The sequence below is a fragment of the Dermacentor variabilis genome, chromosome 2 (genome assembly GCF_050947875.1).
Source record: "Dermacentor variabilis isolate Ectoservices chromosome 2, ASM5094787v1, whole genome shotgun sequence".
NCBI classification, from domain to species: Eukaryota; Metazoa; Arthropoda; class Arachnida; order Ixodida; family Ixodidae; genus Dermacentor; species Dermacentor variabilis.
In genome coordinates, this window is record NC_134569.1 from 133,770,759 (window position 1) to 133,787,767 (window position 17,009).

The following is a 17,009-nucleotide window of genomic DNA, read 5'->3' on the forward strand; positions in this document are numbered from 1 at the left end:
TTTGTGGCAGATGTACACCCCAAAGGGTGCAACCATTTTAAGAGTGTATAATCGTCATGTGCCTTGCTTGCGTTTCCTTTCTTGAAAACGCCGCGTCCGCTACTTTCCTGTCGGGAATGCTATGTTAGGCTGATAACGCGCGTGCCGTTCGTTGCTGGAAAGTACCGGGCTCGCCGTGTTAAAGAAAGGAAATGCGGACGAGACAGATGACGATTATCCTTGTGTGGCAAAAGGGTTTAATTTTGCTTAAGAGTGTATCTTGTCCCACAACGATAATCGTCATCTGTCTTGCCTGCGTTTCCTCTCTTTAACGCTGCAAGTCCTGTACTTCCCAGTTACGAACGGCTTGTGCGTTATAAGTGTGACGCAGCATTCTCGACAGGAAAGTAGCGAGCGCCGAGTTTTCCAGAAAGGAAACGCAAGCAAGGCAGATGACGATTATCGTTGTGGGACAAATATACACCTCAAAGGGTGCAACCGTTTTACACTCTAAGAAAAGTTAACACCTTTTGGAGTGCCCCTTCTGCCACACAACGATAATCGTCATCTGCCTTGATGCGTTTCCTTTCTTGAAAACGCCGCGCCCGCTACTTTCCTGTCGGGAATGCTATCATGCTGATAACGCGCATGTCGTTCGTTACTGGAAAGTACCGGGCTCGCAGCGTTAAAGAAAGGAAACGCATCAAGGGAGATGACGATTATCGTTGTGTGGCAGAAGGGGCACTCCAAAGGGTGTAAACATTTCTTAGAGTGTAAGAGCGTTGTATCTCATTGTTCTTTCTTGTGTCCGTGTCATTTATGCGCAACCATGTACATAGTGGCATACCTACATGGCCAAACCTTATCTTTCGGCGTATGCAGTAGCTGCAAAGCATGGCCTTTGAGATTAGTTTTATCATTCGCGCCTGTCGTACGTTGACAGGATAACAATTAAGAGGGACGCGGACAAGACCAACTTCGAATTTTACTTGACAAATCAGGCAAGTAACAGTGCTCCAGATCATAAGATTTAATGAGGTTGTCAGCAGGAACAAAGTACCGCTAAGTAAACCTCGCAGGTCGTGCTGGCCTGAGTTAAACGGTCAAAGCGTCAAGGTATCGTTATATTTCATTGGACAATTCTTTCTCTATGATTGGACGTTGACTAACGCCAATACATCACTATCATCTCACCATCGAGGTACCACACGCGTCATAGTCACCATGTTGGGAACATCACCAACCAAGACGTACTTTTTGTATTAAAATATTAGAAAAAATAAATTTGCGCTTACCAGTGCTATGCGTGTGCTAAAAGGCTGCGCCATTATATATATATCAAAGGTACCGGCCGGTACCGCCTATGTCATCTTCGGCCTTTGCAATTGAGAAAAGCATGTCCTTCGAGATTCGCGTTCATTATTTCCTCAGGCTTAGCGTCTCAGGTTTGCATCGAAGATGTGCAGAAAACAACAAACTAGTAGTAAGTGTTATATTGCACAATTCTGTACATAAAATGCAATATTGCTGCAAAATTTGAGCGAGAACAGGGCAGCGGTACACGGAAAATCTTTTTTTAACCATGTTTAGAGAAAAAACGCACACCTCTCTATGAACTAGCAACCATGGTCTTTCTGTTCCGCGCGGAAAAAAATGGGAAAATGCGGGAAACACATTTGGCGGTAAGCGCGGCGCGGAGCTTGTGACTGTTTGTTGCTCGCTTTTGTGTTAAACCGTGTTATTTGAATGGAAATATTCGCTTTTCCGTGCGAGTATAGCAATTGTGTTGTGCTGCGTAGGCACTGAACAGCTTGCTGCTGTGAGTGAAGGTTGTCTGCTGTCCAACACCACCACAACGAAGACGCCAGGGAGACGCCGGAGTCGCTGCTTCTTCATGACGCCATAGATAATGGCAATTCCTCAATATATATTGTCGTGAAAGTTGCTGCCGCATTCATTGTTATAATTATGCATAAATTCCGGGAAGACGTCAAGGATACTGTACTCCAGCTCGTGAAGTCTCTCGAGTGCCCTATTTGGTAAGCAACTTAAATATTCGTGTGTGAGGCAACCTTCGTTTAGCATTTGCGTTCGCGTAGCACTTCAAACGTAACAGATGCTTCTGTGATGGAAATTTTCCACTCAAAGTTCCTGTAGTAGTTTGTCAATGTGCAGTTGTGGTCTTGTGACTGAACTAATTGGGTGTCATTTGGTAATGCGCAAGTGAGCTGCCTTACCAATTTTTGTAGGGAGCGCGGACGCTTACCTGAACCATACAACTTACGGCAAACCGATCTCAAATCGTGAAATTTGCTGCTCAGTACTGCCTAAAGCCCTAGCGTGCACACTTCCTTAAAGTGTGTTTCGTGTTGCTCTGTCATTTACTCCGAATTACTGTTTGACCTAGCTTTGTTTAGACTAATGCCTTGCGGTCATATGGCACTTGGAATATTTGATTGGTTGTAAGTTCTGGTTTGGTCAGCTTAAGAGAGCAGGCTAATATTAGCTATATCAGGTATATAAGTTATTCAAGTAATGGCCAAATGAGCTCGTGTACCATTCAAGCCTGCGGAAATGTATTTGTCAAATTAGCATACTTGTTCTGCGCCTTTCAGCACATATTAAAAAAAAAAGTTGTTCAACTAGCTTCTTTTACTGTTGCGCCACATAATGGGCAGCACAGTGCCTCGCAGGAGAGACCGATTTCGTGTTTGTGTTCTCGAGAACTGTGTCGCACGAACATAATGATGATAAGACGTGTGCCATTCATTTTATTACATGTTCTCCTGCTTGCTTACATGATCACGAGGAACAAAACGCAATATTTCAAAAAATGTATGACAGAGATTGTGGTCAACTGCAAAAATTTAAAAATAAACACCATAGGACTGTGCACGATACTTAATAATTCAGGACACGATACTTAATAATTCAGGAGTTGTACGATCCTGAATGAAATTCAGTTGATAGTTGGCACATCTGTCTTGTTTACTTCTCTCAGTCTGGGCTGTTCGCCATGATGAAGGCGGTTGATGTTGCAATTTCTGTGCCACTTGGAAGGCCATAGTGCTACAAAAGGATGGCTAGGTGGGCTAGTTGATAATCCATTATTAGAAAAACTTAGAGCGGTATAAACACATGGGACATAGCATTTTTTTCTAAAAGGAACTTTTCTACGTCCTGTGTGTTTATAGCACTGTGTTTTTCTTATAGTGATACAACACGTACGAAGACTTGTAAAAGAAGTTATTGCAAAACTAAGTACAGGAAAACAAAATACTGTATTTGCAGCAAGTAAGAGTGTTTAGCCCAACATAGTCGCTTTGTTTGCAGTACACATTTTTTATTCAATGTGCATCTTCTGGCTGTTCAGCACTCTTTCACGTAAGCATGCAGGTGGTTGCCCATGCAGTAGTGTTTACAGTATTTGAAGCTCCGAATATAGCTTCCAAACAGTAAATTAACATCCACGCCAGCAGTGCACTGGTCCCCAATGCATTGCTGCTTCTTGCATCTCATCCCGGTCACAGCAGCCGCATTTTAGTGGGGGAGATACACAAAAATGTCTGTGTACCTTGCACTGGTGCCACTTTAAAGAATACCAACTGGTCAGAATTATTGTGGCATCCCACTACGGCGTGCCTCGTAATAAGATCATAGTTTTGGCATGAAAAAACTTTGAATGTAATTTATTTATTTTTCTTGCATATCAACTGCCGACTGCTATATATGCCACTGGTGGTACTACACTAGATATCCATTAATGTGTTTTAGGGAAGCACGAGGAAGGAATGTATAGTCTGAAAACACTTGTGGCAGGCACTAATGATAAAACTATCACAAAACATTGTTTGGTGTTGAATAGCAAGCCAACAAACTATTTTAAACGCACTCAGGTAAGCTTGTTATTGCTGCCTGGTAGTTAGATATAATTACTTGAAACAGCCATAGTCGTGAATCACACTTAATGAAACCAGTGCTTCATAGTTTTAGAGCCGAGAAAATATGACTAACAAAAACATATCAACAAGGTTCTACTGTGCTTCCCAATATGCTTCTCATCTTGTAAAGTGTAGCACTGCAATATAGAAAATGCTGTGGCAATTACATCAGTGAAACTGGTGAAGGAGGAAAGAGTAATGACGTCAAGGATGTTACCATGTTTCAAATATACAGAAAGCATCTTCTATCACAGGTGCATCATGTGTTGGGCTAATGTTCCTATTTGCTGTGGAGGAAGTTAGACTGCAAGAGTATTGCTTGAATTTTTATTATTACAAGCTCTGCATTGTACTGTTATATCATGTTGCCTCTTGAAATGTTTCAATGAAAGTCCTCTTCCATGCGGAGTAGAGGGTCAAATGGGTCTGACTAGTTTACAAAGCTTTGACCCAGTTAGTGCTCCCGGCAACATTTAACGTACCACCTGTCAGGCAGGTGGTGGTCAAATCCTCCATTATATAAAATACTAATTCTTAATTTTTCTTTTAACCTAGTAATATGGCAAGCCATCTGTGGCAGTAGGGAGGTTATCTTCAGTGCAAGCAGCACTTTTGGACATCAGTGATGTGAATGTATCAGTGACACAGATTGTTCAAACTGACTTGTTTCCCCCTCTTGAAGCTGCAGTTTAGTGCCTTCTTGCTAATATATTAGTCACAAGAATGGATAACATGCCTTGGAAACTTTGAAGGTGCATTTTGGTCATTAAAGTTGATGCATCATTGCTATATTGATGTTTCACCTATAGCCTTAGCTGGTAGGTATAGAGGCAAACTTGCTCAGTAAAGCTCATTATTCCTGTCCAGGAGCTAGAGGGTGGTCGTACTTTTTGCTACAACTGTCCTTCTTTTTTTCAAATGGGTAGGAAATTGACATCGTTTTACGTAGAACTACTATGCACATCACCTATGTCTTTGTTTTCATATAACTAACAAGGCCACGGCGGCCGCATTTCGATGGGGGCGAAATGCGAAAACACCCGTGTACTTAGATTTAGGTGCACGTTAAAGAACCCCAGGTGGTCTAAATTTCCGGAGTCCTCCACTACGGCGTGCCTCATAATCAGAAAGTGGTTTTGGCACGTAAAACCCCATATATTATTGTTATTATTATTATATAACCAGCAAGACATAAATTTCTTCCTCTGTAAATGGCAAGATTCACGTCCGCATTTTTGGCTGGTCTTACCAAAGATAAAATCTTGGATATTTGGTATTAAGCTTTTCACCACAAAATGTATTGTTTAGGCAGAATATCATTGAAGAAGGCACCTTACAATACAGCCCTAATGCTTTGTTTGCTTCCAAAAGTAATTAGCCGATTCCTTTTTTTATTTTTTCAGCCTGGAAATTCTGCGGGATCCATTGTCGACAAGCTGTCATCATCGATTCTGCAGGTGTGTGTTGCAAAAGAGTGTTTCTAGAGTGTAGTAAGAATGTTGTAACATGGCTCTACTTTACTGTTTTTAGATTATGTCTGGAGAAAGCCCTCCAGGACAAGTACAAGATTCCATGTCCCCTTTGCAAAACTGTGGTCACAAAAAGGTATGTGCTAGGCATTCTTTGTGTTTACTGTGTATTCACTGGACAGTGTTGTTACAGTTATGTACACGCCTAGATCCGATCGTGTGATACTTGCAGAGGACCTAAAAATGTTCAAGAAAAACAATAAGGCTTTGCCAAACCAAGGAAGCTACACAGCCTTAAACAGATCGTGGGAATGAAAAAAGGCAAAACCACATAATTTCAAGAAAACCTAAACATCAAGGTGGATAATTTTAAAGGAACAGGAACCGGAACATTGTGAGGTTCTTTAAAAGCATTTTTTTGCAGCTCTAACAATCAGGAATGTTGCCTTTGGATAACTAGGACACAGAATTGTAATTCTTTTACGAAGAAAGGTTTGTTCATTATTTATTAGCAGCGTAAGTAAGAGTGGGCAGGTCCAAACAGTTCTATTTGCAAAGGAAATGAGCTTCATAGCTATATAATTATTGCATCTATATGGCTCAAATTGTTGTACATAAAATTTAGACATGAAAATCGGTGAGAAATTTATTATTTCTTTTCTATGAACCGTGGGCAAATTAAATTTTTCTGGGCTGTCTTGCTAAGAAGTATCAATAGCCCCAATAATGAGTTATGGTGTTTTAAAGGCCATAATACGCTTTACTTTTATGCATTAGAAGTGACTACTTCAGTTGTATGTTTTTAACATTTCCTTGCCTCGTTTTCTTTTACTTCGCACAAATTAGCTTAAATAAATGGTCACATCTCCAACAGAAAGGCTTGTGGTGACCCAAGACATTTTGTGCAGGCTTTTCTAGAATTTCTACAGTGTAATATTTTCACGCCTAAATTACCTTGGCTTTTTTTTTAGAAAACGTTTGACACATGCCATTCACCCCATTTCAAGCGTACATTTCAGCAAAGTTCTAATAAATCTCTATAGTGTTGTTATGACATTGTTTAATAGCAGTGAGAAAAACATGAAAAAGGGGGTACCAGCAAAACACAAAGGACGCACACATGAGGAAAAGGCATTAGACACGGACAGACGCTGGAAAAACATCTGTGGCCTAATTGCCTTTGGTCAGTTTTTGTTGGTAGGTACCTGATGCTTTCCTTTAGCAGCACACTGAGAAGGTTACCAAAATATGCAAAAGTGTCAAATTGTGAAATGTTCTTGGCACTATTCACTGCAGCTGACGTAAATACTTGACCAATGCTCTAAAACACTTAGCCAGCATGCTTAAACTGCATAAGTGCTTTAGTATTACTGGATTTCTGAATGTGTGGTCAAGGCAGCAAGGTTGTCTCAGACATTGTTAATGCACAATTCTGATCACTTCACATCATCACAGTTGGCAACTGTGGTAGCTCAATGGCTGTGGCATTGCACTGCTGGACAGGAGATCACAGTGGATGCGCTTGGATGGAGGTGGAATGCAAAACTGCTTGTGTACCATGTGTTGGGTGCATGGTAAATAATTCCACATGGTCAGAATTCATCCAGAGTCCTTCACGGTGTGCCTCATAATGAGATCGGGGTTCTGGCACGTAAAATAGTTTGATTTACTTAATTCATTTTTTAATTAATTTATTTACTTAATTGTTAGTACCCTTAAAGAAAAGACAAACATTGCTGAGGGGAGCGGTTTGACAATTCAGCTAGTGTTAAAATTTACAACAGCAGCAATAACAGCCAGCTTATAACAGCATTTAAAGCGTAAAAGAACAGAGAACACAAAATAACACTAAGTCATTAGTGTTATAAATTACAAATGGTAGAGTTAAACAATGAAACATTACTACTATATAGATTTGTGTAAGGGCCGCACCTGTCTGTGGGCCACAGCCCCAACTCGACACCCCAAATTTTGGAGGAAAAAATTTCTGACAGAGAGGCAATTGCGTTTGGTGCCCCAATGCCCCCCACACACATTGGTGAATGTTCGTGTGCTGTGTACTTCCGCATGCTGCTACTAGATGACAAAAGCTGTGCGTTGACCTTGATGACCTTGATCTAGGGTGTGCACAAGTCAATGGCGGTGCTGGCACCATTTTGACCTAGAGGTTTGGTCCCATGTAAGGGCCATAGCTCGTCAAAATTGCGAAAAAAGAAATGCGGCCCTTACACGAGTCTGTACGAAATTGTGGCAATGGTAGAGGGAAGGCTGTTCCAGTCATAGCATGTGCTAGCATTGAATGAATAAGGGAGGGTTTTGGTTTTGCATATTACAATGTCTACTTTATTTGTGTGATCAAGCTGTGAGGATATGTATGGAGGTGCAGTGATGCAAGTAATGCATTGCCCAAGTGATGAGGGTTCTGCTCGGTGCATGCAAGTGAAGAGAATGCTATTCACAACAAATGCAATTCTATCCTATGAACACAATGTATTTATACTCACTTGGAACATTTAGGTGTGCCAGTGAATAGAATTTTTCATTAACATTTGAGTAAAGGGTCAGCCGCAGGATGCAGGAGAAAACTTATCAAATCTGTCCTTTGCTTCATGTGCGCTATTCTTTGTGCACCAAAGGGAATTGAGACATACGGTAGTTTTGAAAGTGCTTTGCTGCACAACCTAGTAAAATTAATGGGACGTGTTTAAATTAAATCGGCATACGAGCACCGCAGTTGTGTATGAATGCATGGTGCCTTGCTGTCTTTACTGCTTATCACACTGCAGTGCACTTAGACTGGTTTGAGTGTAATGGACATAAGGGTTGTGTTGGGCAATAAAAATTAATAAAAGTAATATAATTAAAATAGGAAACTAAGCCCTGCCTGCTGAGTGTAATGGACAGTAAACATCAAGCTAAAGTTATCTAATCCTACCATTGGGGACTGGCAAACCCTTAGGTTTTTTTTTTGTCTATCTCATCTCATGCACCATCAAGGTGAGGTGCCTGCAATGTTGCTGCTGGCATTCCTTATCACGTCGGTTGTTGCGAGATTGCTGGTTTCTAACAGGCTGCTGTGCTTTTATGCAACACTAAATCTTGCTATCACTTTAAACATTTTGCCTTTCAAGCAAAACTGACAGTTTTTTTAATCCCACCTTTGCACTGGAAACTTGCATTCATTTTTGTACACATAAAGAAATAAGAGCCAGTGTTTGCCTGCTTTTCTTTTCTTCTTTGTTATTTCATGCATGAATAATTGTAAGTTTCATATGCCGCTATGCTTCAACTTTGTTGCAGGAGTCTCACTCAGAGTGACCTCATAGTCAAGCTCGTTGATAAGGTGAAGCAACTGGTGTGTGCTGTGAAGAACGATGCTGGTGTGGAAGGTGAGAGTTGGGCAGCTGCTACTTATAGCTAAAAGGGTAGTGAAACACTTTTCTTGAAACCTGAAAAAAACGCTGGGATGCTAACATATTTAAGCAACTATGTCTCAGAAGAAAATTTTGAAAGTAGCTGATATGAACGGTGATGTAATTAGTGCAATGCTTATTTTTCGCATTACCCCCCCCCCTCTCCTCCTCAACTCATTGGTTCTTCTCCAACGGGGCGACGCAGATGGCAGTGCCCTGCCTACTGCTCCTGTGTCTTCTTTCCATGGTGTGCTTATGGTACACTTTCAAAGTTGTGTCTGACAAATGTACCTGAGAGCGACAAAGGAGCAATGACAGGGCATACAGGATGCATTGACAACCACCACTTCCCTGTTTTCTAGATATGTAATTGCAATAGTAATTCATGGCTATGAACAATCACTCAGTGGCTGCCCTCTACGGGCACTCACACTGATTGTGATGTCATGGCTGATGTAACATGGCAGATAAAGAACGGAGGCCTTGGAAAGTCACAGGAGAGAGCAAGAAATCTGCTTTTATGTAAAATTGTAAGCTTCCCACTGTATGCAGTGGCAAAATAATATTTGACTCACGTGCTCACATTGCAGCATTAAAAAGTTTCAGTGCACCTTTTAACTGCCATACTAAAACTTCTTGTGACTCTTCAGGCAGAGCTGTGGGGGTGCAGTGTCTGCATTAAGTCAGAACACCAAGTAGCCCTGACCACCGTGATGCTGTGTTAGAACGGTTTCGCTGCCAACTGTGCTGCTGTGGCCAAAGAGCAAAGCTCTAATTTATAACCAATTTAGCCAAAGTGAAAGTTTGTTACTGTAGGTCCTTAAATTTTTCTTAGAACTAAGTTTCAACTTAACAACTTAGGCAGTTTAACGTGCTATGGTGAGTCCCGCAGAGTGCTGTAAAATATATTATGTATGCAGACCAGTGCCTGATGCCTGTTTCAGAACCATAATTTATAGGGTGTGTGTGTGCCTGTAAGTTGGGTCAACTAATTTGAACTCAGGTTATTAAAAATTTAGGTTATTGCAAACAAATGTGAAAGTTTAGTTGGCTCTCTGTAGCTGCGGAGTTAACCTTAATTTCTTCTTAAGTCTTCCATGTTCACTGTCCTATTCCAGGAAGCATGTTGGTCATTTTGGGTGGAGCGAAAAGGAAGAAGGCCAGTTAAAACATTGTTGACTATTCCTGTGTCACTTAGAAAAAGGAGCAGTGACTCAAATATGATGTGTCATCTCATGGGGTAGCAGTGGTATGGCACCACATGTCCGAAGGCCTCAGCGCCAAAGGGGAGCACAGCTATCAGCATTCCTTGGTGCTAGTGTCTATTAAATATTGCTGTTCAATGAATGTAATTCCTTTCATGGAATTTGCACTAGAGTGTTAAATAATACTTTTAAATAATACATACGGGGCCATAAATCAACTATGCTATCCTTTGCATCTTCAGTCACATCACCAAAGGGCCAGCTAGAATCCGCAGACACATCGCTGGCGCAGCCTTCAGTCCTTTCATCTGTCCAGAAAGCGGTGACATCGTGCAAGAGTTCCCTGACATTTGTGAGTTTCCCTTTGGTTGAGGTCCCCCTCTATTTGTATGGCATGTACGAAGCTTATGTTTTGCAAATAGAGTGCACTCCTCATGAGATGTAATCGTAAGCATATTTACAGTTATTGACAGTTTTTGCTGGCACTCAGTGGCTCCATCCTGTAGTTAGTTATTCACTTCTCAATATCGTTGTTCTTGGGAAGGAAACTTGAATGTTCACTCTTCAAAATTTGAATTTGCTAGAAGCTCTCTTACTTGCCACGGTGTGACATGTAGTTGAGCATCAGGTCAGAGCTTCAATTCTCGGCCTTGGCCGAGAATTTCAATGTGAGTGGAACGCAAAAACACTTGTGTGCTTAGCTTTAAGTCTTAGATGTGCATAAATTTATAACCCTTCATGGTTGAAATCAATCTGAAACCCCCAACTATGGCATCTCTCACAAACCCATGGGTTGGTTTTAGATGTCAGAGGCCCATGATTTGATTTGATTAGAAAAGCTTGTCTTGCTCCCCCCCCCCCCCCCTGCGTTATAGGTAGATGCTTACCCAGTAACTGTGATATGAAACCTGCTTTGCTACATTACACAAATAACCATGTCATCCTCCACTGCATCCACTCAAAGCAACTGCTGTTCCTAATGTGATTATTAATTTAGGCAGACACCAAAGGCAAACGTTGAATCGTGAGAATGTTAAATTACACCCTTAGAAACCTCGCATTGTTTGTTTTATAGCAAGTGCTGACTTAGTTGCAGGGAAAATTGACACTAAAAGAGCCGCAGTATCCTTGTGCAGCTTAAATTGCCTGCAAAAAAAAGTGGGTGTTTTACAGTTTCACCGCGAGCTCGGAGGTTGCACTCTGCGAAGCAAGCAACCCATGCTGTATGTTGAAAAACATGGCGCAGTATTGTTGAGTAATCACATTTGGGGATACAAACGCTTTTGCAAGATTTTGCGCGACTGAAAACTGGATGCATCGGCGTATACAGCTGACAGCGTTCCTGCACTGCGTCAAGCTTGTGATCTCCACACACTGCCAGTAACGCTGTTAGATGTATACTTCAATATGTCCAGTGCAGAGTCATGCAAAATCTCGCAAAAGTGACCACTCGAGAATACATCCCCAGTAGGGAAGCACATGCTCGGCTGTGTAGGGGATGGCATGAAACACTGAGTACCCGAGTTTTGACACATCTGTGCTTTGTGATACCATAACCTGATCAGCACCTTGGTGTTGTGCTGCTAAGCATGAGGTTGTGGGATCGAATTCCGACCACGGCGGCCATATTTTGATGGGAGCAAAATGCGAAAACACCCGTTTAATTAGATTTAGGTGCACATTAACCCTTTCAGGGTCAATTACGTAAATATACAGCGCCGCAAACAAGTTCAAAATGGTCGATGCCGTATGTTTACGGTGTTTATGTTTACGGTATGTTTAAAAAGCGCACAAATTTCCTAACTTTTTCTTTTCTGTCATGTGCTGCCACTCTGTGGGAATACAGGGAATTTTTTTTGCACACCTCCCTCTCTGGGTTTTTGTTGCATGGTTTGGTTTTAGAGCTAGTTTGAACCCATGTATCTATATACTACCGCTCGTGCATTGGCGCGCGGGTGGGCAGCGGCTTTAGTTTTGTTTTGCTGGCGGTTTCGGCTTCTTGCACTTGCAGAACTGATGCCTATCTCGTTACTAGACCGCTTGTTTCTCGCTTGTTTCTCGCTTGCTTAGTGCTCACAGAGGTGCGCATTGGAAGGATGTTGCCGTGCATGCTTTCCCTTGCTTTTTTTTTCTTTTTGGAGGTTCGCGAAAGCTAATTGCCTCTGGTTGGCGATAAGATGAAGGTTATCGGAAGTTTGTCACACGTTTTGCTTTTTTGACGGGCACACAACGACACAGTTTGCTTCAGTGAGTGCACCTACGCAGTTCGATTAAGCTATGGATGTACGTATTAGTGTAAGAGCAGGAACATTTGAGTCTTGTGAAATATTCTCGTGTGCACATTTTCAGAGCCTTGAACTGTGTGTATAACAATGCATCAAATTTTTACTTCTTATAAGTTTATTTCCTTTTTTTTTTTGTTTATGAATGAAGAGTTGAAAATTTTGCTGTTTGTCATGACATCATGATAATGTCGAAGACACCAGAGGTGGCTTGCACGAACATTTAATCAGGAAAATAATAATTAATTTAAGAATGTGTTCTAGCGTGGACTAGAAGTTTTCTCGGGGTTATTTAAGAACGTGTTCTTAAATTCGTTATTAAATGTTCGTGCAAGCCGCCTCAGGTCTGGTGCTTCAAGACCAATTTTAGTATTGATTTTGAATACCTCATTAGTGTTCCCCAATATTCGTATTCGCTGAGTGCAGTCTCATGAGTGAAAATGAGTTGTGTAGTTTCTACAACTTCAAAAATATGTGTCGGTACTTTTTAAAGTAAGACACCATTCTCTGTCAGTTTCAAAATACTACAATCACTTGTCTTCTTCCGTCAGGGCTCACGTCCAACGACCAAGAGGGCATTCGTCGTGCATACTGGTAAGCTCATTTTTCCCCACATTTTGATTGTATGTACAGTTGAACCTTACTATAATGAACACGGATATAATGAATTATCAGATATCAATGAAATAAATACAGTAGACCCTCATTCATACATTTTAAAAAAAAGTGTGAGGAAAACATACTAATCGCGAAAACGTACAATCCGAAGTCACTAAAAAATTTGGCAGACTCGACTGTTGTTGACATTTACCTAAAGCGAAGTAGTGCGTGAATCATTGCGGCACGAGACATCGATGCGCGCTGTGCTGGTGGGGCCCAAGCGACTCGAGATTCACATTGTCGTTCTTGCGGCTTCGGCAAGCTTACGTTTGCGCTCCTCAAATTTGGCCTGCATCAGCACCTTTTTTTGGCCAAGGAATTTTTGTGGTAAGCGTGGACATGTTCATTCAGCGCGAATCGTTGCAGCATGTGATGCCGATGCATGTCGAGCTAGTGAGGTCGGAGCAGCCCAACGCGAGCATTGTCGTTTTTCTATGGTGTGACGGTCCAAAATGAAATCGAGCTGGTGGGCTTTGCCATAATACAATGCTGCCAGAGTGAAGCATGATGCTCACTTTGTAGCTTTGTAATGGTAGCTGCGGCAGCAGGAGGCTACTGTTCTCGATTGTGTGGACTTTGCACCTTTCCTTGTTTACATGGGATCTAGCAGCTGGAAAACATATGCGATTGCAATTTGGCAGTGTACTGAACATTAGTGCCAAAAGATTGTGTTTTCTGGGAACCTATCAACCGGCAAAAAACAAGGGTAACTGTATTGACTAATTTTTAATGCGATTGGCAACCTTTAATTGCCCCAGACATTTTAAGCCCGTCTCCTATCTAATCTATCCTCTTATGCCAACGCAGTGTACCAGGTTGTCTACCAGCTTGGGCCACTGCATGTGTGCTCGTGGTGGTTCCATCATCACTCAAGCTTAGTTGTCTGACTCTCATCGTGACTTCCTCATCACGCCTTCTGTACCGACCCAGTGGCCCAATTTCTAAATGGCTTGGTCCACTGTGTATGTGCTCGTAATCGTTGCATTATCGTCATTCCAGCTTTGTCATGCGACTTCTATCGTACCATTCTTGCCCTGCTATCGTCATCAGACAATCGTCATGCATTCGTACTCATACCATCATCATGATTCCGTCGGGGCTTTTCCATTGTCACTCCAGCTTCAGCCAACTTTCATCATGTCGTTGTTGCACAATTGTTATCGTACAGTCATCGTGATACAATCGTCGTGATGCCATCTTCCTCTTACGCTTGTCACCATCCCATTGTTTTCATACTATTGCCATGCCATCGTTCTCATTGCCTTCTCATTACACAGTCGCCATCATGCACTCATTGTCATAGGCTCGTCGTGATGCTGTCGTGCTCCTTCCATCTTCGTCAATTTAACGTCGTAGTCTGACTCTTGTCATGCAGTCATCACACTATCGTCATCATACCATTGTAATAGTGTCGTTCACATTATTACGCTATTACGCTATATTACATTACACTATACATCAGTGATTCCAAGGCATTTGTTATGTTAGACTCTTGAAGGCACATGCAACACTGTCATTGAGCAGTAAGCGACGTGCACTGGGCACTGGTGTGGTGATCACTCTATGTAGCTGGACAGTCTCGAGTTACTGCTGGTCATTCACACGTTATCACTTTCCTGTCCATGCCTATTCCCATTGATAACCCGCTATCGATGGCTGCAAATTCAACTTTTTTTTTGCCATTTTCAGAGTGCTTTCGGACAGCTAGCAGCATTTATTGTGTTATTTAGGAACTATTTTGTGAGTTTCGGTTTTCTTTTTTCTGCTGCGTGCGAATTTTGAAGGCGCCTCCGGAGAAGGGACGTGGTGGGGGCGATAAGCGCTCGCAGTTTCCAAGATGCATCGTGCGCCGCTCATGCATGTAAACATTGCATTTCTACCAATTGTAATGCATCTGCACGCAAGGTTTTGTATTTCAGAAGCAGCGCTGATGCGGAAGACAGCTTTGGCTTGTCAGATTTCATAACGCAGTTTCGCTTTTTACACTGAATCGCTTCAGAGTTGCCATGCATTGATATAAACATATGCTGCATATTCTAAAGGTCACAGTTCTTACCTGCAGGGTGTTAGCATCCTTCACTCTATATTATTTACCCATACAGGTAAATAATCTAGAGTGAAGTGATTATTTACCCATACGGGTAAATAATCTAAATACGGGGCCATACGGGGAGTCAAGTTTCACAGGAAAAGAAGGCTGGGAGTAGACTTCGGCATTGTGCTAGAGCTAGTCACTAGAGTTAATTATTTTCCTTTGTATTGCAAGAACTTTTTTCCCTAGAAAGGTATATTCTGGAATATTGCACAGGTCCTTTGCGTTGAAAATGTATATTCTGAATTCTTTTTAAAGGTTTTTCAGTGTGAAAGCAACAATGACGTTTTTATATCTTCTTTCTTTTCTAAAAAGTACATTTTTCAAATTCTTTTTTAATAAACATGTTGTTTGGAACTAGCACTTTCGGAAAGAAAATTTCTTCTTCAATTTGATGCTGTACACTTTAGTATCAAGCATGCTCTGTAATTGAAGAAAGCTTTTACTAGATTACCCAAGAGCTGCTGCTTTTCCCGCCGGCAGGAAGGTGTTAACAGCTTATGGGCTTAGTACTTAAAAGTGATGACCTTTTGTCAAGAGCAGCTTCCGGATTTTTGTGCCCCGATCATATACTGTGATGACCAACGAGACCTCTCTTCTACGCTGCTGATTTGTCCCAGCAGGTAGCTGTTATTCTGCCACTGTTTTACTACAAAAAGCTTAATGTTCATCTGGTTTTGCAGTTGCAACTTCCAATGAAAAGAGGAGCAATTCTGGCTTCTCATACACAAGCGAATTAAACCGTTTTTGCAATGAATTGTAACTGCTTTTACCGGCACAACTCGTGCATGATGCTTCTGAAGAAATTCCGCCACAGTGTCTTCAAGTTCATTATGAACAGTGTAGATGCTGCAGAATTACTTTTTCAGTCAGAATCAACAGTTAACGTCGTTTCATTTTCTGTTCCTGGGAACCTGCCGCGGTTGCATAGTGGCCATGGTGTTGGGCTGCTAAGCACGAGGTCGCGGAATTGTATCCTGGCCATGGTGGCCGCATTTCGATGGGGACGAAATGTGAAAACACCCGTGTACTTAGATTTAGATACAAGTTAAGGAACCCCAGGTGGTCTCAATTTCCGGAGTACCCCACTACGGCGTGCCTCATAATCAGATCTTGGTTTTGTCACGAAAAACCCCGTAATTTTTCTTTCTGTTCCCGGGAGTACTAAAACGATGCAGTGTCACCATGCTCCCGTTTACTTATACGTATTCTCTCATACTGTTTTCTAATGTACAGTCGCCGACCGTTTATTCGGACCTCACGGGGACTGCGGAAATGTCCGAATAAACAAGTGTCCGAAAAAGCAGATTAAGAAAAAAAAAATGATATCCTTTATTTCCACGCGCTTATTCGGGCTCGGCAGTAGGCTTGAAGAAATCATGAATGCGCCATTGCACGCTGTTCCATTGCACGCTGTTCCATTTACGCGCAATCAAATATGCCTGAATCTCGGAGAGGGTCGTACGGTCACTATAGGCAACTGAAAGCAGTCACTGCTTGTACACACTCCGCGTGCGACGGCAGCATAGACATGGTGCGTCATCTTCCGACCCAGAGTCATCGTCCGGCGGTGCAGCAGAAACCTGACGAATGATCTCGCCGTCGTCGAGTTCTGCGCACGTCAGTACAGCAGTGTCAGCACCTGTGAAACTGTCAAATGATACGGTGTCCGTAATCGCAATGCAACCACTGCGCAGGTCTCGGCAGAACGTTTTCCGCGTTAGTAGGGAGCACATCGGAAGGTGACAAATCTTAGGCCTCCCAGCACCCGCTTGCCGGCATTCCCCAGCGCAGTCTGCGCGGGCACTGTCAGCGCCATTAGACACTTGACGCGATGTTTCCGTATGCCGCCTTGGATTACCGGAACCTCGACACAGCACACAAAGCAAACACCACCATGCCGACACCAGTCGCACAAACGAAAAACGTGGCCTACTCGCAGCGTCGTGCGCGAAGAAACAAATCAGC

General features: G+C 42.3%; 1 protein-coding gene across 1 annotated transcript in view; it reads left to right on the plus strand.

The window, feature by feature from the left end:
* The first annotated feature begins 1,581 nt into the window (after nt 1-1,581).
* The window catches only part of LOC142572714 (uncharacterized), a 59,718-nt gene continuing 44,290 nt past the window's right edge, over nt 1,582-17,009 (plus strand). The window contains exons 1-7 of the mRNA XM_075682016.1: nt 1,582-1,661; nt 1,779-2,018; nt 5,324-5,377; nt 5,451-5,525; nt 8,690-8,778; nt 10,250-10,359; nt 12,841-12,883. Coding sequence (XP_075538131.1) covers nt 1,948-2,018; nt 5,324-5,377; nt 5,451-5,525; nt 8,690-8,778; nt 10,250-10,359; nt 12,841-12,883 — 442 coding nt within the window. The 5' untranslated portion in view covers nt 1,582-1,661; nt 1,779-1,947. The remainder of the gene's footprint in view (nt 1,662-1,778; nt 2,019-5,323; nt 5,378-5,450; nt 5,526-8,689; nt 8,779-10,249; nt 10,360-12,840; nt 12,884-17,009) is intronic.